The following is a 23160-nucleotide window of genomic DNA, read 5'->3' on the forward strand; positions in this document are numbered from 1 at the left end:
TTAATTAAAAAGGATGTCGCATTATTTAATACTATTTGTATGAATAAAGTAAAGGAACCGGCAATTCATATGCCCTGTAATATTTTTAATTGTATAATTAAATTATTTTAAAAAACGAATTTCCTAATCTTGTTTGTATTTACTGCTGTCTACAAAATTAATATTATTCCAATAAACCAAATAGGTGTTAAGACTACTAGCAACTATACTAGTGGTTTACACCTACCATAAAAATATATTTACGGTTTATGCGTCGCCATAGGAAATAAATTTATACCACAGCTTTAGTCTATAACTCCGAAGCATGTGTCTGTGATTAGAATTTTGAAGGATTTGGGTTAAATTCTTGCTACTTACAGTATTATAGAGGACGAAATAAATTTAAAAAATATAAATATAAAATACAAAGTTTATTGATAATGACGAGCAACAGTTTTATAATGGTGGAACTATGCTACAGCCAGAAAGATGTCAGAAGTTCACGAACTTAAATTGACAATATAGTTCAATAATATATTTCTTTACCATAGAAAAATTATTTTTCATTTATATTTTTAAAAAAAAGAAACGAAAAAAAAAAATTGCAAACTAAAGTGTCCTTAAAAACTATTTACAAAACATATTATTATAAAACATGACCTATGGCTCCTTACTCACCTACGTCTCCCCCATTTGGTCTGCAATCTCTTCCGCCCTAATGGAATAGTCCGCCTGTTTCAGCAAAAACTTCTTTGGGATTGCACTAACTATAAGCGCAAGTCTGACGGCAAGCAATTCTCCATCTCTGTCCTTTACGACACTGCCAAGATCGCTCGCATTGATGAATTCCTTTTGACACTCGCCCGTAGGCACCTTACCCGGCTCCATAACTTGTCCCCTAACATCACTATTCCTATTACCCTTCCTGAAGATCTTGTTCTAGCTTTGCGCTTTAAACCCCCCCAATACCTATCCCACTACCTCGATGAATGGGACTGTAACCTCCACTCCATTCCCCTATACAACCGCGGCTTTCGAGACCCCTGTCACAAAGTTTACAGCTAACCTCACCTCCGCTCATCTGCGCTAACCACACCGTCTGCTCTATAACCCAGTTTTCCTAATGTACGCACTTGCTTTCTGGCTTAAATAAATCTAGCTCGCTAGGTACTAAGTCTATTTTTTCTCCACTCTCCCCTAATTACTGGAATGAAGTTTTCACAATGCTGAGGAAATCTTCTTCATTCATTCCTAAGACATGGTTTAATGGGTTCAAGTCTCACACGGTGGCTTGCGATGCACCACCTACTGTAAAAAAAAAAAATTTGGTGTGTTATGTAGCATTATTGTGCTATATTCAACCACTATATTTATACAATGCGTTAGAAGCACTGAATGTTTTTAAATGAGTAAAACTTAAAAAATTATTAATCAAATTAACTAACTGAACTAATATAAAATTATAACAATAATAATTAATTATAAAGGTTAAAAAATCGAAAAATAAACAATTAACTATTTGAAAAGCATTTGAAAACTTGACTACTTTCTTATATATATGTAGTTGTCCGCAAATGCCTACCTCTAAGTAAATATTGTATACGAAATAAAATTTTTTAATTCTTTTAACTTTTTAATTCAAAATGAACATGAATTCAAAAAACTCAATGCGATTAACATAACTAGTTGTTCAACCGATCTTGTGGCTTTTACAGCCTTTTACCTTTCTCTTCATCGCTTCTCCTTCTTCCTCTTATTCAGACGGATACGCTCGGCTAAATCGAAATCAGTCATTGTCATGTTTCCAACTGTTGTGGTTAACGGCTCAACCGCTTTTGAGTCTTCTACGTCCACCATTTCAGTGGTCACACGACTGTGATGTGTCGTAGTATCTAAAGCTAAGATTATCAGCTCGGCCTCATTGTCCACCTTATCAGCATCAACTACTTCGCTTTGTATAGGTTTTGTTAAAATTGTATCAATTTTGTTCCCACGAGTTGCGAAGAGAAATATGTCCACCTGCAAAGAGCTTTGCATTGCACAGATAAGGCTGTTTAAATATGAGATCACCAAATATCCTGAGTTTGCTAATAAGACTGCTTCTACCCCAGCAGACAAGCCAAAGGCATAGCTGTTCCGCCTTAGTTTCACTCACACATTCATTCAATCATTCTATCTGATCATTCACTAACTATTCACTGATTATCTGCGTCAAGCGATAAGCAGAAAATAAATAAATGATAAATAGTCACACACCCCGAAGGCTGGTCAACTTAGCAGGACCTGAGCAGATGTGCGTTAACACTTGCCTAACTCGCTGGAGTCCAGACTTAGCCTGCTAGCAAAGGGATCGACTTATCAGGAATCGTAGCAAGCTACTTTGACCTGTGCGCCCTCACGCTTTACCAGGAATCGTAAATACTCTACTTTGACCTGTGCATTTTCTGTTTTAGTCGCCTTTTACGATAAGAGACATACTAAAGTGGTATTCTTATCCCGACACCACTCGAGACACATATATGTAAAAAAGGTCCGAAATGAAAACTAAAATATAATGCTACCTCACTTTTATATACGTCTAGAAACTTTGACATGTCACGTAAATAAATTGTAATTAAAAATATATAATACAAAATTTTCAATATTCAATTAGGGACTATAGAATAAGTTATAATCCCAGATTTTTGAATATCCGTACTCTCTGAAGACGACAAAATACATCAGTTTCTTTAATTAATCAAAATTAATCAAAAAAATCGGTAATTTATCTTTATAACGCTATTGCTAATGAAAACAGAGATAACTCCATACACGATTTAATCAATTTTAAACACGTAGCACGCTGTATGAGGTACTATTAAAAAGTTTAGTCAAGAAATGTCTATTTAGTAATTGAATATTCCGGTAAGAATGATTGGTCTTATATTCCTTACAAAATGCTTCTATTGTTCACATTTTTCAGATTTCATGTTTTCCACTTACGCAAGAACTTTAAATATTCCATTGCAAACTTACTAACTTATTAATATTAACTAATTATTTAATTAACTAATTAACTAATAAAAACTAATTTTAAACGACAAATTCAAAGTTTTTTCAATGAATTGTGAATATGCAGCCAAATGCATTATAGGAGTATCGACATTTTTATATGGAAGTGTCAGTAACATGTCTATTAGTAAAAGGATATAGTTTTTTCGAGAATAGAGGAAATGATTTTTCTACTGGAAACTTATACAAAATTATTTGAAAAAAAAATTGATTTTTTTCTTTTAAATTAATGCCATTCAATTTAAACTTATAAATCTAAAAGACTTTTAATATTGATCAAGGAAAAATAATATATTTCATTATATCGTGACCTTATATGCAGAGATACGGAATGCCATATTACACAAAGACATAGAAATAATGTAATAATATTTCTTCATCAGTACTAATAATCATAATATTAAAATTAATTTTATGTATTATTAAAGTATAATATTTTTAAATAAAATATACACTGAATATCTTTGTATATATCTTTGTGTTATTTCCATACATTACAAAACATTCAATTAATTTCTTGAACGTAAATACAACTCAGGTAGTCTATTGTTCTCAGCTCATAGACCCCAAGTCTTTTAGGTTTTAATGAATATATTACACATAACTATAATTCACTAAAAATTATATAAAATTGTCTTTTAGAATAAATTTGCGATAAAAATATTAATTAAATCTTATGAAATTTTTCAGAATGTAATTTAATTTAAAAAAATATATATAATAATCCATTATAAAATTGCAAATGAAGTCCTATATTATACATTCATAAATACGAATTAAATAAATTTTAAAGTTAAAGTCCCTTCCAAAGTTGCTTTATTTATAATTTTTCAATTTAAAAACAATATAAAAAAAGATGTAGTAATCTACTACGAATAAAAAAAACTAGAAAAGTTTTTCCATATTTTTCTTAAGTGTTTTATTTAATATATTTGCATATCATGTGCATAAGTTCTTATATGAATAGTTTCAGAGAAGGACATCACAAAAACATTCTTATACATATAATCTATAATCGTAAGTATTTCAATTTTTTTGAAATATACATACAATATATATAGCAATACATATACATACAATATATATAGCATATACTTTCGCTTAAGTGTATTCAACATATATATGTAATATAGGTAATAAAAGCTTCTATACTATATACATATATGGTATATGCACTCATAGTAAGTATAAATTTTCAAATAAAGTTGAAATGATTAATCTTTTGAAATATTAGAAGTATTTAAGATTTTAAATAATATTCGTATTTCTGAGAACGCCATAGGTAAACGAAAGCATTGTTGGTGACGACATAGAAAAAAAGAAACTTTAAATTTTATATAGAAAATATAAAATAATAAGAATCAACTAACCTGATTTGGAATTTGATTTAACTAACACATTTTTCAGAATCTCTTTGCTACTATTTCTGATCGCAATTAACATCAGAACTAGCCTTACTAGTACTTTGCTCAATTTCCATACATATTGCCTTTATTGTTTCAAGTGTTTCAGGAAAGTTTTTCACAGCATTCTCATCATTTCCATCAGTTTCTGACTTCTCAGGATAACCTTCCAATGGCCCTTCGTCATCACTGATATCACTTTCAGTAGGCTCCTTTGGAACGAATTTGCTTAATATCTCTTCAGTGGCGTAAAGATCAATATAACTAGCCACTCTTTTCAAATAGTTCTCCGGTTGGTGAAGATATAAATCGGCTGCTTTCTTATTAAGTGCGTCTGTAGGATTTGGTTGAAGTAGAAGAGATGGCAAAAAATGATCAAAGACATTATTCAAATTATATTTGGCACACCAATGTTCATTCAACAGATCCAAACATATTGTTCCAAATAATGCATCAATATTTGGATGATAAATGCGATTCAAAAAATTTATTGCTGGTGGGTTACGTGGATAATTCGCAGGCAATTGAACTTGAATTTTCCAAACACCATTTTTATACAGAGTATCATCAGGACCATAAAATTTAACATGAAATAAATTATAGCCTTCAATAAATTTAACTTCAAACTCGCCCTCAATAAGTTTCTTAACATCCAAAGCCTTACGTCGTTCGCTTGCCATTGTTCCAGTCCAAAATCACCCTAAAAGTATTAAAGAAAAAATACTATGCATACAATAATATATAATAATTTAATAAAATTACTTAATAATTTACTGATTTTAAAAGAAATTAATTTCATTAGCATTATTGTTTACTTAACTCTACGCCAAAAAGAATTGCGTCACCCAAGTTCAATAGTGACAAAAATTGAGAGTTTGCTTATTTAGAAATTATTAAATCTTATCCATATTTTGCGAACTCAGATTGAATTCCTAGTAATAACATTTTTATTCATATATAATTTTGTTTGTGTATTTGTAAGCATTATTTCTCATAAAAAAAATACGTACAAAACCAAACCATACAAAATATGGTTTATTAGATACAAATAACACTCCATTTTTGTCTGTTTTCATATAAATTCTTTTCATTAACTGACCTAAGCACAACTGTATCAATCCGTATTTTTAAAACAAACTTTAAATGGAAATATCCAATAATTGCTATAGTTTCAGTCATTGATATGTATCGAGTATCAAGGAACGAAACTATCTAAGCTTACACATATAACTATACTTAACATTTCAGTTTGTAGTGCGAACTGAATTTTGGCATGGAATCAATCCTTCAGTTCTGTTTTTAACAATCATATAAGCTATTAAGCTAAAGTGTTTCTCATAAAAAACAATGGTTAATCTAAATTTATATCTATCTAGCAACATTTAAATAACAAATACTTACGCATATACTGTTGCATATTAGGAGAACAATTTCAAATATCAAATATATTTCCGAGAAACTTTGCATACAGTTGAGTAATGCTGAACTAACTGCCTCGTATTTCGCAATTCAAATTTCAATCGAAAGGTGTAAACTTGATACTTAACCTGGAAAACGTTTCTCAACCTTACTTGGGATTAATCATTCAAGAGTACCTATAACGCCTTATTGGGTTTTGCCTGCTCCAATCCAATTGAAAAACGTAGAACAAAGTATCTAAATAAAACATTTACAATGCTCTCTAAATTTTTTGATAGAAGAAATGGAACTTGTCTATAGAACTAGATATATTTATTATAAATAATTTAAAATAAAATTAATAGAAATTAAATGTATGACAAAAAGATATAAGGACATATAAACAAAATAATAAAAATAAAATAATATTTTGTGTATTATTTAATTTTTTTTATGTCCTCATATCTTTTTTATTTCTATTTATTTATTAATAAAAAATAATAGTCTTTATTTTTAAATTAATATTGTCTCTTCATTTTTACATATTAATTATTCATACTGAACTATTAACACGAGGATATGATCAAAGAATTAAATAAAATTTAACTTTAAAAATTTTTTAATTTTTAATTGTTTTATTTTCATTAATTTTTATCTATTTTTATTTAATTTATTTATTTAGAAATCCTTAAGTACAAGTTCATTCTAAAAGAATGCGAATACATTTGAACGCCAGTTTAGCTGAATTTTAATATATATATTTAAACTTTAATTTCACTTAAATTGTTGTTAAAAAAAAATTGCTTAAAACACTCAAAATTATTTTCATAAAATTGAAAAATTATTATTTTACAAATATATATTTAATCATAAATATATTCAAAAATGTATATATATATATGCACTCTTACTTATATGATATATATTATATATGAATTTAATATTTTTAATTGCAATAATTGAATAAAAAAAAATTCAAATTATATACACTTTTAAAATACATTAAAAATGTGTGTTATTAATTTATTCATTTATAATAATTAATTTTTGGAGAAAACGTATTTTTTAAATAAATCTTTTTTAATTTTTGGTCTATAAATCAAGAAACTTAATTTCAATTTACTTACAAAAAATTGGTCAAGAAAAGATAATATTTTCACTTATTACCTCAAAGTCAACTTACGCACGTGAGCTAAGACCACAGACTGATTTACATTTTCTAACATCTTTAGCAATTGAAGTGCCTGTTAAATTAACCCGATCCGAAAAGAAAGAGAATTGCCAACTTCTTATTATATTCAAATGTATCTAATTTTCTGAACTTATTTACAATTCACAATAGTGTGTCCTATAGATTTTTAATCTACGCATCATCCGTTACGCCTCAAGGAGCCAGTAAAACAGTCGAGAGGATCGAACTTTAAAGGAATTGACTGATAACCTAAGCAAAGAATTGGTACTTATTCATCAATTGAGTCGATCAAGTTCATTAAATATGTTTTTTTTAAATTTGGAACATGTGAAGTTGGCAGTATGACCAAAAGTGTAAGAGAAGGGTACGAATAAAAAAACATGTAGTTAAGTTTTTTAATCAAAAACGTTTGAAGGAACTTGTAATATTGCTATCAAATTCGTTTCGGGCAAAGTACACAAAACGATTACGATAATCGTTAAAATAACAGGAATGATATGAAAAACGATACGCAAGTAATTTTATATTACTGAGACATCAACAGAAAACCCCTTATAAGTTGTAACTATTTTCTTCTTTATACTTTATATGGATTTTATACTAAAGTGCTTGTGTTCTTCAACATTATTCCTACCTCATTTTAAAGACAATGGCAGAATAGTAGCATGGTTTCTCCAGAAACCAATTTGATATATTTTTTGTATGTACCACTTTGAAAGTATAGATATTCAATTTATTATGTATCGTAATTATTTTGCATAGTCATTTCGAAAGCGACCTACAAAATAGGACGTACCAATTATGAGTATTATTACCAGTATCACATTAAACTTTTATACATTAAGAGGGTAATCTTTGCAGCGATTTTTCAGTTCACCATATTCAAAAATCTTGCGAAAGATCATTTGTAAGATCTTTCGTATTCTAGCAGCCGCCTTTTACAAGTCTGAAAGCTGTTTTCGGTCTTTCTAAAGACCAAATGAAAGATCTATTGATTAGATATTTCGATTCTCAACTAATATTTTGTTTGTGTTTTTGGTGTATGAAATTTTATATAAAATTAAATACAAAATTAGAATAAAAATTAATGATTAATTAATAAATTAAAATTTATAAAAGTTGAATAATTTTTTTTAACTTCATTTTTACGATACAATTGATATACTATACTGCCTTTATAAAAATTTTGAAATATATATTTCATATATTTATATATAATGCATATTTTTCTTATATATTTAAATTTTAATATTTATTTAATATTTATAACATTGATTTATTCATCTATGTATTTATTTATTTATATAGACTTAAACTATAATTTTAAAAATAATTATTTGCACTTTTTGCTCTGGAGATGAAATTGCTCTGATACTTACTATATATCATATGGATCTTAAAAAATGAAATCAATTAAAATTTTAGATCAATATACTTACTTAATATAAAAACAAGTAATTAAATATATGTGATTATGTTAATGTTGAGTTTATTAGACTTAAGACCATATTTACAATTAAAAATATATATACATATGATCAAGGCGAACGCCACTCAATGCAATCGCTATGTTGCTTTAGCTGGTCTTAAAACCCAATACACATCATCGATAACTGTGAAACCCAATTTCTCAAATAATGAACGTGAAGCTACATTATCAAAAACTACTGGAGCCATAACTTCAATATTATTTTTTGCTAAAGTATGAGATAACTTCCGTATCATTATGCTACCCAAGCCCAAACGTTTATGTGAGTCCATAACTTGCAAAAAACCCAAACAGCCTAAAGGTAAACTGTTAGTAAGAAAATTAAAAATAAAGAAAATGTTGGGTATAAATATAATTACTTTACAATATTAAATATAATATAATTACTTATATTAAATATGCATTTATAAAATTACCGTGAGCACCAAGCTACTAGTTCACTACTTGTTTCATCTATAATGCCCACACCATCATAGTTTCGTATTAAAAGCTCCACAAAAGCAACTGTACCGGGGCCACGATGTGACCAAATGCTGTTCACTTTTTCTGCATGTCTTGGTTCCAGTTTTATTAATTTAACACCATTTGAAATCCTAAAAGGACTGGATATCAATAGATTATTTATTATCTACAAAGAAGTGACTAAGTTCTTTACTCATACGAAAGCTGCAATGCTTGCTCCTTATTCATGTGATATAAAATGGTACGATATGCAGAAGTTGTGTCGATTTTAAGATCGTACAAATATTTATCTATAGTCGGTTTAATATTTTGTTGGGAACCGTAGAGCAAAAGATTCTTCTGATTGTCAAGGCATTGAAGCGCTTGTAATAGACGTTCGTGATTTGTACTGAGTGTGTTTACGAATGTGTAAATCGGTTCTATTAAGCAGTGCTATTAAAAATGTATTATAATATTTATACCAAGTAATTTCATTGAAACACTCATAGATACTTACCTGTAATATAAAGGTACCATCCTCTTTCCAATCTCCATTGAGTGATAATATTTGTATATTTTCTTCTGGATTTGTAATTTTTAATAAAATATAATTTTGTATTACATAATATGCACATGAAGAGTTTTGCACGTGTATATATAAATCACGTAAAATTGGCCATTCATTTTCTGGGATTTCGATTAACTTATTTGACATATTTTTTAAAAAAATATAATTAAAATATGAAAAACCACAATTTACTTTCTTATTTCTTCAAACTAAATATGCTATTTGTTTAAATGTTATCAATGCTTAAAACACAATGAATAAGCCCCAAAGCCCATTTTACGCTCTAGATTTTTCTAACGTAAACAGAAAGTTCTCTTTAAATGTCTAAGACTTGGCTCTTCGAGCCTTTTAATATTATTAAATATTTTCTTGCTCTTTAAATGTATTTAACAAATACCGGACTATATTAAATTAAACTAACAACATTAATTTTGATTTAAAAAAAAATTAAATAGTATTATAGTCGAATATCACCGCCCTATGCTCTTACTAATAGCGGTGTCTTTACCCAAAGTACACCAAGGAAATAAAAATAATAATAAATATAGTCGAACGTAGTTACTAAAAATCTATTAAGTAAAGTTTATCAGATTAGAAATATAGGCTGATTTATAGAAAATGAGATTAGTTTGAAGAAAAAATGTAAAAAAAAAACAAAAATTTTTGCATAGAAACTGTTATCTGAACCATTCAATTCGCGAACAGCCATTATGTATACCTTATCAAACAACTTACTAATAAGAAAAATATCTATTAGCATAATGATATACATTAAGCGCACTTATAAAATAACTGTATATAAATAATTGATATGAATTTTTCTTTTCAAAATTCCAATAGCATCATGACAATCATATATAAAGATAAAGAAGAATTGTCTTTACAATATAAAGACAATCATATGACGAATGGTCCCGGAAATTTGACGCTCTTATGGTCATGACCAAAAGGCATATTATACAGAGAGTCATGGCACAATTGTCCATTTCCTACTTTTGTTCCTAAATTTAAAAAATAATTATTTGTTTTATTATATGATTATACATCCAAGCAAAAATACACAAATTTACTACTAATACGCGCCAATTTTGAAATTTATTAGAGAGCAAGACGATTTTGACCACCGTGAGGAACACTGAAAGTCTGATTACAGTCATCATATTTTAATCGAAATTTCTCTCTTTCTCCCATGCAAAGTTTTTTGATTTATATTGAAAAGAACTACAACTTCACATTTGAAGTCAATAATAGTAATATATATTGTACTAGAAAAAAAGTTAAAATATTTAAAGTTATAAAACAAACTTCATGTATTTGAATTTTCATCCTATTACAATGAGTATTCCTATTATTGAAATACATATAATATAAATTTTATACTATTTCACACACGTCACAGTCGAATCTGAATCAAATTGTATTTGTTTAATTTATTTTAATATTTTTTTTTTGAACTTTCCCCCCCTCCAATAAGGTACTATCTATCTAATCAACAAGAACCATTTCTTTCCTAATACAACTAAGGCCTACTCTAATACGAATGTACTGTTTTCTCTATAATTATTTCTTCAACTGATTACTAGGTTTGTTTTTCGGTTTAACCTTTCATTCTAATTCTATATTCAAAATACTATACTTTTACTGATATTCTCCAGAGAACCCACTACTTTCTAGACCTTCTGTCTCTATCAAATGAAGATAATCAGTTTTTAAAATTGTTAATATCGAAAAATTAAAATCTCTTTTTTATAAAACATGGTTTTATAGAAAAATATTATATATTATTTTTTTTACAATTAAAGCGACTTTTATAAGATATATATTCACATAAGTTTCCATTCATACTTCTCATCGAGATGCAGCTCTCATTTAAAAATCAAATTATTATTCATAATAATTATATTTATTTATTTAAAAATATTAATTAAAACTTTATATTAAAAATGACAACTTTAAAAATTAAACAGATTTTTATAATTATCATTAATATAAGACATAATAACATCCTAACAAACAACTTTGTTTGGTTATGTAAAGACAAAAAAATACAAAAAATATTAAATTTAATTCAATAAATATATAAATATATATATATAAATCAGCAGTGCACTGTATATTGAAAATTTATTATATATAATTTATAGTGGTTAATTTACTTAAATTACATTTTTTTATCACTCATATTTCGCATATGATTGGTCTTTTTCACATATTATTACTAATTTATTTTATTAAGTAGATTAATATTTTATTTTAAATTAAATTGAGTTGCATATATTAGTTTGCATTATACAAACATAAACTTTATTTATCACATATATTAAAACATCTGCTACTTTTAATTATACGCCCTTCATTGACTTCCATTCTAAAAACTTGCACCTGAGACACTTCTTCATATAAATACGTATATTCTTTCAAATTTTTTCTTATCGATTTTTTTAAAAATATTACCTTTAAGGGTTTACAAAATTTAACCAAATTATTGCTGATTTAACCAACTATGAAATGTATTTATTAACTTAAGGAACTTAAGAAATTATGATATATTAACTATTAAGTATATGTGGATATATCACTGGGCATAGTTCATACGCGCCTCAGTTTAAAAATAATACAAATGGTGTACTTATTATTATTATACCTAAATTATGTACTATCAATCTTTTAATATAGTAAGCATATTTATAATGAGAAATAAATGAATTATTATAAAATATTATATATAACTGTAAAGTATTATGCTTGCTTGGTCGGTCTTGGAGCCCAGTATACCTTATCGATAGCTCTGAAGCCCAATTTCTCAAACATTGAACGTGAAGCCACATTTTCAAATACTACTGGAGCCATAACTTCTATGTTATTTTTCGCCAAGGTATGTGATAATGTCCGCACCATCAGGCTTCCCAAACCCAAACGTTTATGTGAGTCCACAACTTGTAATAAACCCAAAGATCCCAAAGGTAAACTGTGAATATAAAAAATTTAAACATAATATCTGAGATATTGACATTATTATTATATACTTATTATTTATACTCAAACTAATGTAATTACAATATAATGTGTATTTATATGAAGCATATTTAAAGAAGGAAAGTACACTTATGGAACAAAAATATTAAGGTAGAAAAAAGGCTGATTGTGTATATAGTATATAAACAAAATATATTATATTATTATTATATAAACATAAAATATATTATTTATTATATATATAAATAACATTGCAGCGCCATTTCACAATTGTGACTATTTTTAAAGGTAAAATAATATAGCTATAGCCTATACATGGCAATTGCGAATATAAAGATAAGAAATACACTAATGTTCATACTCAGTATGATATATTTTATGATATATACTTTATATACATATCAAAGTAATTTATTTCAAAACAGCTTGTAGTGTATGTAAAAACTATTACAAATGCCCCCACCCAAAAGCAAAACAAACCTTGATTAACATACAACCACAAAATATATAATATATATAATTTTAGAATTGTATAATTTCATACCGTAAACACCATGCAACTAATTCCCCTGATTCATCTTCTGCACCCACACAAATGTCGTTTTTTATTATATAATTGACAAAATCAATTGAGTCAGGTCCACGATGTGGCCAAATACTGTTCACTTTTTCTGCATGACGTGGTTCCAATTTAATCAATTTAATACCAGTGGGGGCCCTTAAATATAACTACATTATATTCAAACCACAGATTTTAAAAGTAAAAGTAACTTACTCAATCGAAAACTGTTCTGCCTTCTCCTTATCAAGATGGAACCAATTGGTTCCACTGTATATCGAAGTTGTGTCCATTGTAAAACACTTAAAATAATTATCTATAGTTTGTTTAACATGTTCCTGGAAGCCATACAAAAATAGTTCCTTATTGGGGTCAAGACAATGGAGCGCTTGCAATAGACGTTCTTGATTTGTACTGAGAGTATTTACAAAAGTGTAAGTGAATTTCTTGAAGCAGTGCTATTAAATAAGTAGATATATTATGTTAAGTAAATTTTTTTTTTTTTCGAATACTCGTACATAATTACCTTCAATATAAAAGTGCCATCGTCTTTCCAATCACCATTAAGCGATAATATTCTTACGTTTTCCTCGGAATTCTTTATTTTCAATGAAATATAGTTTTGTATTAAAAAATATGAGCTTGCAAACTGTTTCTTTTCCTTGTACAAATCACGTAGAGCTGGCCAGTCTTCTTGTGCGATTTCAATTAGTTTGTTCGACATATTTTCCGATAAATGCTATTAAAAATATCTATTTAATATTTGATATATAAAAATTTTATTTAGAGATTTTATGTAGCCAAACACTTATTACTTCTGTCAAACTGACACTGTTTACTCAATTTCTCGTTTTAAATATGCCATTTGTAAACCGGGAGAGACAATAGGAGGATAGTTTTTTAAAGTAATGTCATTCTCACTTACAACTCCTACTCTTTATTGGCTCTACATATGCTCTTTGCATGCTCTTATATGTTCTTTATATGCTCTTTATTTCTCTTTATTTGCTCTTTATTTGCTCTTACATGCTCTTCTCTTGCTTCCATCTCAATGTGTCAAAGCAAACAAAATTTGCTTTTACTGCATTTATTACATTATTTACCAGAGAATATCTTCTTTGTTATTTACTTAATAACTTTAAGATCGTTCGGATTTACTATCTTATTTCTGTTTAGATAATTATTTTATTTAAGTTTGCTTAACAGTTTCTATATCATTGAAATTCATGACAATACTGGTGTTCTGATGTCGAACTTTCATATTTTTTTCATAGATATAAGTATCTACGCTTTTTTGAACGCTAAGAGTTTACAATATACATGATTCCAAAGTCGGATTGGAAATTATAATCAGACATGTCCACTCAAACGTTATCAAACAATTTACACACAAAATAGGTCGGCAAAATCAATAATGAATTTCAAACACAATTGGAACTAAAACCCAGTACTAACATCCATTCCGCATAAAATATTGATTTAAAATAAAATAAAATGTTATAATAATAATTATATAAAATAAATCTTGAAGAACATTTTTTTGTATATGAAGTTTTATGTTAATTTTTCGTACGAAAAATTAGATTTTACATAAATGAAATCTTTTAACAAAATTCTATAAATCATTTGAAACATATATTAAGAATAATTGAAAACGAATTCAATAGTAAAAAAAGAGCAAGATATAATGAAATCAGTCCCATAATATAAATAAATCTACCACTATTAACTGTAGAATACAAAACCAAGAAGCTTTACGTTTCTGAACTCCATGTGTTTAGTTCCTAAATAATTGGTAAAAGTTTTTGTTCTATCACTATAATCCATAAAAAATACAAGACTCTAGAGCAGCTTCTCCTTATTGGTATATTAGTCAACGACTGTTTCCACGTTTTTTTCTTTATCAGATGGAGATAATAATATCTTATCTAAAGCACTGATAGAACTTAATATGAATAGTTTAAATATAAAATAGTACTTTCGTTAAGAATTTAAATCAATTCTATAATATACATATAATCCATTTAAGTTTCTATTCATACATACATTCATTCATACAAACGAAAGTCTGAAAGTAAATTCGGTCAGTAGTTGTAAGTGTTTACGTATTCTTTACATCTAAAATATACATAACTCTTAATGAAAAAAAGTAATTAAAAAGCCTAAAGAGCTGGTTCGTCCCTACAGTAACGGTAAGATATCCTTCCTGTTTCCCTAGAACAGAGTTGAGGTTGTTGGTGTGATATTTAAAGGATCAGCATGGACTGCGTTATCACCTTAACATAATGGGTCTATCCGAAGAGATAAATTGTCGACTTTACTCGACTTTACGACTGACATTTTGACTTTCATTAAAAGTGCGGAATGTCTTCTGTACGGTTAGAGTCTATAGCAGCACGAAAGATCAACTGCGGTTGCTAAGCTTCGCTCCGTGAGGAGCCGAAACACTGTTTATTTCTATTCTGTTCTAAAATTAAATAACACATACATATATCGAGTATATAATAAAACCAATATTAAACTGTTATATTAAAGTTTTATTTTATTTCATTTAAAATTGTTATTTTACATATAGTATATTCCTCTCTTTCACTCGTACTTTAATAGTGATAACAACTTAAATACACAATAAATATGTATATCTATATATATATACTATTATTTAAAGAATTTGTCTGCCGATATGTAAAATAATGAAAACAAATTTATCGACTATCAAGCGGTCATATTATGAGCAAATTTATGATTAAAAGTTATTTCAAATTGAAAATAATAACAATTATAAATTATTTTTTAATGCAAGATTTAAATTTTTTTAATAGGTCTAAAGGCCCAATATACATTGTCGATGGCTTTGAAACCTAATTTCTCAAACATTGAACGTGAAGCCACATTTTCAAATACTACTGGTGCCATAATTTCTATGTTATTCTTCGCCAATATACGTGATAATTTCCGCACTACTAGGCTACCCAAACCTAAACGTTTATGTGAGTCCATAACTTGTAATAAACCTAATGCACCCAAAGGTGAACTGTTAGTACAAAAATATTAAAAATAATAATAATATGAATAAATAATAAAAATATTGAATGTTAAGAATGTTTTACATAAAAGAAATATTAAATGTATTTATTCATTATACAGTTATAAAATTACCGTGTACACCAAGCAACTAATTCGCCTGTTTCATTTATTACACCCACGCCATCATTATTTCTTATCAAGAAATCCGCGAAAGCTACAGTGCCGGGATTACGATGTGGCCAAACGCTGTCCACTTTTGCTGCATGCCGTTGTTCTAGTTTTATTAATTGAATACCACTGGGAGCCCTAAAACATGACCAATTTGCACAAATACCATATTTTTATACATAAAAACAATTTCATTACTCCTGTGAAAACTCTTCTGCTTTCTCCTTGTCAAGATGGTACCAAACGCAATTGGTGAAATCACATGTTTCTAAATCAATATCGAGATCTCTTAAATATTTGTCTAAAGTCGGCTTAACATGTTCCTGAACTCCATAGAATAGGAGAAGGTTTTCAGTATCGAGACAATGAAGTGCTTGTAAAAGGCGTTCATTATTTGTACAAAGCGTGTTAGCAAAAATATAAATTGGTGTCATTAAGCAATGCTGTCAAAATAGATAAGACGGTTAAGTAAATTATATAGAAAAGCACAACCCAACCTCTAATATGAAAGTACCATCACTCCGCCAATCTCCGTTTAGTGACAATATACGCACTTTTTCCTCTGGTTTCTTTTGCTTGCATTGAATATAATTTTCTATCAAAAAATATGAGCATGAATACGTCTTCTTGTCTATATATAAATCGCGTAAAACTGGCCATTCTTCTTGTGGTATTTCAATTAACTTATTCGACATATTGTATTCGATTTAAAGACCCTTGTACGGTCTTTATACTTCTTAGACTAATATTACTAATCATTCTTTCATTATTATATTTCGTGCTTTTTACGAAAGAGAAACATTTTATTTAGTGGAGAGTGCTTATCTTAAAATTACCTTTTTTACTTAAAACATAAGCTCTCTACATGTTTCCAGCACTTCTTTTTTCTCATATTTAAATTTTTGGCTAAATCTATGTATAGTAATGTTAGTACGCTCTCCAGTGCGCTATAAATTGATGAAACATTACAAAATTACAGAAATTGAAAATTTAATTGAGTTCTAGTCCCTAAACTATAATATGTATGTCTGCTAGTCAGTCTCTTTAAAAAGATATCTACTTAAGAAAGCAATAAAAAAAATTTTAATAATGATAGCAATTAACCAGTCAATAAAGACGGAGAATAGTAACATCTAGAAATGTAGAAACGATTTTTAAAAAATGTATTGCCATCACTCGAGTATAATTTAAAATTTATTTATTAACTACATATATAACTAAATTTATATAGAATTCAATTTAGAATAGATGACAACATTACATATAACATTTGCTTTAATTTTGGTATACATCATACCATTCGAAAACATTATGCATCATCACACCGAACGTCGTCGGAATAATGTGCCCGAGTCCCTAACATTAATATGTAGTTTACGGACTAAAACTTCCCCTCTTTGCCGAGATTTATTTTCCCAGCGGAACCGCTTTCACATTACTTCGAGGAGGGTCTTTTTTATGTCGGCATTTCAAGCCGTCTCAAGGTTTTTTGTCGCGAAATACTGTAAGCAAGATGGTGCCGATTATAGCAAAATGGTGCTATGTTATATGCTATATTTTAGTGATCGTTAGCTTATTGAAAATAGAGTTTGATAACAACTTCGTTTCAGAAACATATCCGTTGTTTGTTTTAAAAATTTATATGATCTGAATCCGGAAGACTAATTTTTGTGGTAATTCTGGGAATTATTTGCCAATGCTGAGAAGCCAAATGGATTCCTATCTAAAAAGGCAACATCAATCACACTTTATGTGAAGAATGATTTTAAATCATTGAAAATGTGATGGAAAATTGGATCATCAGATTGCAGTACTGTAAACAAGAAAAAGTACTGTAATCATGAATATTAAAATATAATCAAAGGGATTAAAAAAATTGGCTCATTTTATTTATATGTAATACATAACACTTTTTAACTAATATATATAATATATATAATAATAATGCGACAGTAAATATTATTTATCTCTTTCAATCTCTGATCATTGACTATGTTGTTCTATTGGCTTCAGCCAATAACATTTATCCACAATTGTAAAATCTAATTTTTCAAACAATTTACATGATGGAATATTTGTTTCCCGGGCTATTGCTAACGTATCGTAACCTAATTCAGCAAAATGACGTGTAGCAGCGCTTACTACAATTTTACCAAAACCCAAACCTTTATACCCATCCTTCACATGAAGCATAGTCAGGAAGCCGCATTGAGAACTATAATAGATGTAAATTCCAATTTTTTTAACAAATCAAAATTGAACATAAAATTTAGCATAATCCTTACCGCAAACACCAAGCTATAAGTTCTTTTGTATTTGCTGCATATAAGCCCATACTAACACTCCATGCAATCAAACGCTCAATAAGAAATAATGAACCCTGATGTCTATATATCCAGTTATCATTGACGAACTTTGCATCATCCAAAGTAAGACCAGATAAATAAAAACCCTGTGGACAACTATTTTTTGTGAAAGTATATATTAAGTATTAAAAATAATCACTATTTATTTTTAGTATTTTTATTTTTATTTTTGTTATCAATTTTATTTATTAGTTTTAATTTTATTATTTTTAATTTCATTATTGTTTTTATTTTTATTATTATTAAAAAGAATAATAATACAATGCGCTCAATGAGATTAGTGGTGCTATTTTCGAAAAGATTAGATTAGTTGTGCGTCCTAAACAAAGTTGAACAAATGAATACTACTGATAAATCTGAGAATACGACTTGGTGCAATGAATACCAAATAAATATGTTAGACTTGTTTCGTGATAATCACAGAACTTAGTCTAATTTAAGTTCAAAAAGAAAACTGGACAAATCTACAAGACAAAGAGATGCAAAAAGATAAATCTAAATAATCATGAATATTTGTACAATTATTCTTTATATGGCGACGAAGAGACAGATAAGGTCCGATTCACAAAACTAATCATGAAAATTTGTATACATATTCTAAAGAAAGGTAAGGTCGCAAAAAGCATGGTTTATTTATTGTCTAGTGTAGATTTAAGTGAAGTACACGCTTAGTGCACATCAATTTTAAAAATTTATTAAATAAACTGTATTTAATAATGAATTCTACTACAATTCAAACTTGATATATCATTCAACATCACACATACCATACGATGATCTAAAAAAGTATGAATACACAATATACAAATACCTTATATCCAAGTTCAATGCTTTTTGACGTGATATATGAAATATGGAACTGATACCCTCACACGTTAATTTTAAATTTTTTGATTTAATCAAATCTAAAATTGTTGGATAGTAACGTTCTAAAATCGGACACTCATTAAAGCCGGAACTCCAATCCAAGAGTGAAAGCGCTTCGTTCACCTGATTGTTACTGTCTTGTTCAAGATTATTAATGAACAATTGATAACGATCCTGAGTAAAATATTTTAATTAAAATTATATATAATTTATTAGATCAATACTTACTGCTACTAAAAATAAACCATCTTTGCGACAATCATTGTTCAGTGTATATATGCTTAAATTTTCTATTTCTCCATATTTCGTTATCCAATTTATATAATTGTCTAGACAATAATAACCCACACAATGTTTAGGCCAATCCACTTTGTATAATTCAAGCAATCTTTTCAGTTCATGAATATCTGTAATTTTTGTTAGTTGATTGCAGTTATCATCCATTTTCTTGATATACGTCAATTCTTTGGGGACGAGAGTATCACATACAATCGTTGTGATACCTCTACTCTTTTAGAGAAACTAAATTCAATGAAACAAAATTGTTGGTTTTCAATTATATTTTGTTCGAGTTTTATGTGAGTATCTTATCGATACATTTCTGTATAAAAGCTGACGAAATTGAATACTATAGTTTCATAGATAAACTTTTTTGAAAGCTTTTTTGTCTTGAGTGTTTTTTATTTAAGCTATGAAAGCTCTCCAGCATTTTAAGAAGACATATCTAATGTTATGCCGAGATACTTTTATGTTGACTTTCTATTTACAAAAAAACTTCTACATTTGCTGAATTTAGAATATATTTTTAATATAATAAATTTATGGGTTTTTCTCTTCTTTACCAAGAAGAAACGTTTACAATTAAATATAGTATTTTAAAAAATATATTATTTTTTTTTGTGTTTTTTATATATTGTGTTTTACTGAATTGACATAATTTTGATATATGAAATTTAAAACTTTATAAAATTTTATTATTACATACTATTGTGTCATTATAAACTAACTAGTATAAAGTCTTCCATATTGAATGCTGATTACTAAATCTTTTCTCTAAAACTCAGTAGTTGAAGGTCTCAGTCGGTAAAAGTATAACTTAGAAATTAAATCTATACATAAATTAATGGTAGATTTGTTTTTTTAGAAATGTTTACTAATTATTATTTAAAAAACCATAATTATGATATAATCAAAAAAATTGAAATAAAATTCTAAGAGAGCAAAAAAAATTTGCAATTGAATTTAATAGTACTTTAAAAAGAAATATTGAAATTTTCAATTTTTATAATAACATATATACCCATACATATTTATCGGTTTAATTAAAATAAAAACAAAATGTTTATAAAGACATGAATTATTTTATAAGGAAAAATTTATATAAAATAATATAAATACAATAAAAAATTACAACAAATTATAAAATAATATTACTCATACAGGCAGTAGTATTTCTTTGATCCATCATTATTCATCATTAATTCTCTTTTGAAATTTTATTAATTACTCAGATATAGCTGCTTATGTATATATTCCAAAAGTTGTCACTCATTATTAGGCCATTCAAAGTCCTTCACTAGGGGAAAAGATCTTAACCAATGGCAAGTATCAATTACTTTAAAACCGAGTTTATCAAATGTGGCTCGGGATGGTACATTTTTTTCACCGACTAAAGCCATGACGTCATCACCTAACTCTGCAATGCGACGTGATGTGGCACGTGTCACAAGACTACCTAAACCTAAACGCTGATGAGAATCTTTTACTTGTAGAGCACCCAAGAATCCACCTTGTAACCTAAAAATTAAATAAAAAATTTAATTATCATTGTTAATTAATTTATTTAATAAAATAATAATTTAATAAAAAAATAACTTTGTACAAAATAATACCTTAAACACCAGGCCACCAATTCATTCGTTTCTTCTACATAAACACCCATATTTGCGTTCCAAGATATTAAACGCCTTATCAGAAATAGGGAGCCTTGATGCTGATTTGGCCAGACGTTGTCAATTGTTTCAGCATCTGCAACCGATAAAGTTCGTAGAACATATCCTTGTGGACAACTATAATTTAAGTACATAAATATTTAATTATTACGCATATCAATAAATACATTTAAATAAATTAATTAAAATACAATAAGCTATTTTTCTAATTTATATAAATACAAATAATAAGTATTAGTTTGAATTATTAAATATAACTAAATATAATTAAATATAATATATATATTATTATATATTATATTAATCTCGAATGATAATTATCGAGATTTGATAGATGAAAACATTGCATTCAAAAAATTAATCGAAAACCGCGTACTAGGCTATACGTGGTGTGATGACATTTTTATGTTGCCAAAAGATCCATATGGTAGATTTGGACCCACTTTGGATTCAATACTGAATAGGAAAATATAGCATATATGGATAAAATTTTTTTTTATTAATATATTTTTGGTTATATTTTTTTGATTAATTTTATATTATATTTTATATTATATTAATTTCTTATTATATTAATTATATATATATATATATATTAAATTCTTATAGTTTCTTACTTAATATCCAACTGGAGTGCTGTGGCACAAGGCATATAATACATCACGGTTAAACTATCGTATTCCAATTCTAATTGTTTAGAATGCACTACGTCGAGTACAGCAGGTCGGTGTCTATTTAAAAAAGAGCTAACCTTATAGCCATGTTTCCAGTCCAGCAGTGATATTGCTTCCGTTAATAAATCATTATTCATTTTGCCATACAAGGAGTTTACAAAAAGCTGATAACGATCCTACAAAAATGTTTTCAAATAATTTTTTAATAATAATTTATTTATAATTTAATAATAATTTAATAATAATTGTTATTAGTTTTATAATACGAGTATGTACTATATTGTATATTTTTATATGAATTTACCACAACTAGAAATAAGCCATCACTTCGCCAGTCGTTGTTAAGTGTGTAAATATGTAGGTTTTTTATTTCTGGATCGCGTTCCAACCATGATATAAAGTTGTTTAAACAATAATAACCTACACAGTTATTTGGCCATTCTTTAAGATATAAATTTCGTAGTTCCTTCAGTTCATTGACATCTATTATAGCAGTGAGTTGGTCAGGCATTTCTGTAGTTAAATCTACCATAAGAAATGTGAGAAAATCTAATTATTTTACAAAATCCAGAAATTAACTTAAATAGTCCTCTTGTATATTATTCAGTGTTTCACTACATAATTATGTTGACCATTTCATATATTTCAAGTTGTACACAAGCAATATATTATTTCTAAATCCATATGGAAAATATTAGTTCTAATTTTAGTACTTTATATAAAATACTCTATCTTGACTAGTAGTTTAATTGATATTATATGAAGGATACGACTTTTTTGTGCTTTGAGTTACGAGTATACATTAAATAGTATGTATTAAATTATTACCTTTTAATTTATTTTTTATTAGCATTAACTCTTTTAATAGCATTAAATAGTTTAATTTTTTTTCTTTCCAATTAATTATTCATAATATAATATTTACATTTTATACAAAAAATATCTTTTTCAATACTCTAGCATCGAGGAACTATGTTACTCTTATGTGGGTACCGAGACACGAAGGGCAATGAAATAGCAGACTCCCTAGCAAAGAAGAGTTCATGTACT

The 23160-nt window shown here is 27.6% G+C and overlaps 4 protein-coding genes across 4 annotated transcripts; all 4 read right to left on the reverse strand.

Moving 5' to 3' along the window:
- Positions 1–4262: 4262 nt before the first annotated feature.
- On the reverse strand, positions 4263–7028 carry LOC119661864 (ubiquitin-conjugating enzyme E2 H-like). Its single transcript, XM_038071369.1, has 3 exons — positions 6959–7028; positions 4401–5133; positions 4263–4297 (listed from the first exon to the last, which is right to left on the reverse strand). The coding sequence occupies exon 2, from the start codon at positions 5111–5113 to the stop codon at positions 4451–4453; it is 663 nt and encodes a 220-aa protein (XP_037927297.1). The 5' UTR covers positions 5114–5133; positions 6959–7028; the 3' UTR covers positions 4263–4297; positions 4401–4450.
- Positions 7029–8571: 1543 nt separating this feature from the next.
- On the reverse strand, positions 8572–9668 carry LOC119662361. Its single transcript, XM_038071967.1, has 4 exons — positions 9471–9668; positions 9168–9406; positions 8929–9114; positions 8572–8818 (listed from the first exon to the last, which is right to left on the reverse strand). Exons 1-4 carry the CDS (start codon positions 9666–9668, stop codon positions 8590–8592), a joined length of 852 nt encoding a protein of 283 aa, XP_037927895.1. The 3' UTR covers positions 8572–8589.
- A 2036-nt stretch (positions 9669–11704) lies between these two features.
- LOC119688094 lies at positions 11705–13877 on the reverse strand. The gene is made up of 4 exons (XM_038102736.1): positions 13583–13877; positions 13273–13514; positions 13042–13215; positions 11705–12489 (listed from the first exon to the last, which is right to left on the reverse strand). Exons 1-4 carry the CDS (start codon positions 13778–13780, stop codon positions 12261–12263), a joined length of 843 nt encoding a protein of 280 aa, XP_037958664.1. The 5' UTR covers positions 13781–13877; the 3' UTR covers positions 11705–12260.
- A 1983-nt stretch (positions 13878–15860) lies between these two features.
- Positions 15861–22731, reverse strand: LOC119688263. Its single transcript, XM_038102944.1, has 12 exons — positions 22415–22731; positions 22054–22286; positions 21377–21553; positions 21033–21281; positions 19713–19989; positions 19429–19658; positions 18537–18713; positions 18243–18466; positions 16749–16960; positions 16450–16694; positions 16216–16389; positions 15861–16090 (listed from the first exon to the last, which is right to left on the reverse strand). Exons 1-12 carry the CDS (start codon positions 22640–22642, stop codon positions 15862–15864), a joined length of 2655 nt encoding a protein of 884 aa, XP_037958872.1. The 5' UTR covers positions 22643–22731; the 3' UTR covers position 15861.
- Positions 22732–23160: the final 429 nt, after the last annotated feature.

This window comes from Teleopsis dalmanni, chromosome X, assembly GCF_002237135.1.
Source record: "Teleopsis dalmanni isolate 2A chromosome X, ASM223713v2, whole genome shotgun sequence".
Classification (NCBI taxonomy): domain Eukaryota; kingdom Metazoa; phylum Arthropoda; class Insecta; order Diptera; family Diopsidae; genus Teleopsis; species Teleopsis dalmanni.

Bases quoted from the DNA above. Each gene is read 5' to 3' on its own strand.
- LOC119661864 (XM_038071369.1), bottom strand. From the start codon at position 5,113: ATGGCAAGCGAACGACGTAAGGCTTTGGATGTTAAGAAACTTATTGAG.
- LOC119688094 (XM_038102736.1), bottom strand. From the start codon at position 13,780: ATGTCGAACAAACTAATTGAAATCGCACAAGAAGACTGGCCAGCTCTA. The intron at 13,216-13,272 runs GTAAGTTACTTT...GTTATATTTAAG, and splicing joins GCAGAACAGTTTTCGATTGA to GGCCCCCACTGGTATTAAAT. The intron at 12,490-13,041 runs GTATGAAATTAT...TTATATTCACAG, and splicing joins TTAGTTGCATGGTGTTTACG to TTTACCTTTGGGATCTTTGG.
- LOC119662361 (XM_038071967.1), bottom strand. From the start codon at position 9,668: ATGTCAAATAAGTTAATCGAAATCCCAGAAAATGAATGGCCAATTTTA. The intron at 9,407-9,470 runs GTAAGTATCTAT...CATTTTTAATAG, and splicing joins ATGGTACCTTTATATTACAG to CACTGCTTAATAGAACCGAT. The intron at 8,819-8,928 runs GTAATTTTATAA...TCTTACTAACAG, and splicing joins CTAGTAGCTTGGTGCTCACG to TTTACCTTTAGGCTGTTTGG.
- LOC119688263 (XM_038102944.1), bottom strand. From the start codon at position 22,642: ATGGTAGATTTAACTACAGAAATGCCTGACCAACTCACTGCTATAATA. The intron at 21,282-21,376 runs GTATTATTTTGT...TTTAATTTTTAG, and splicing joins TTGGTGGCCTGGTGTTTAAG to GTTACAAGGTGGATTCTTGG. The intron at 19,990-21,032 runs GTGACAACTTTT...CTAAAAGAGTAG, and splicing joins TTTGAATGGCCTAATAATGA to AGGTATCACAACGATTGTAT.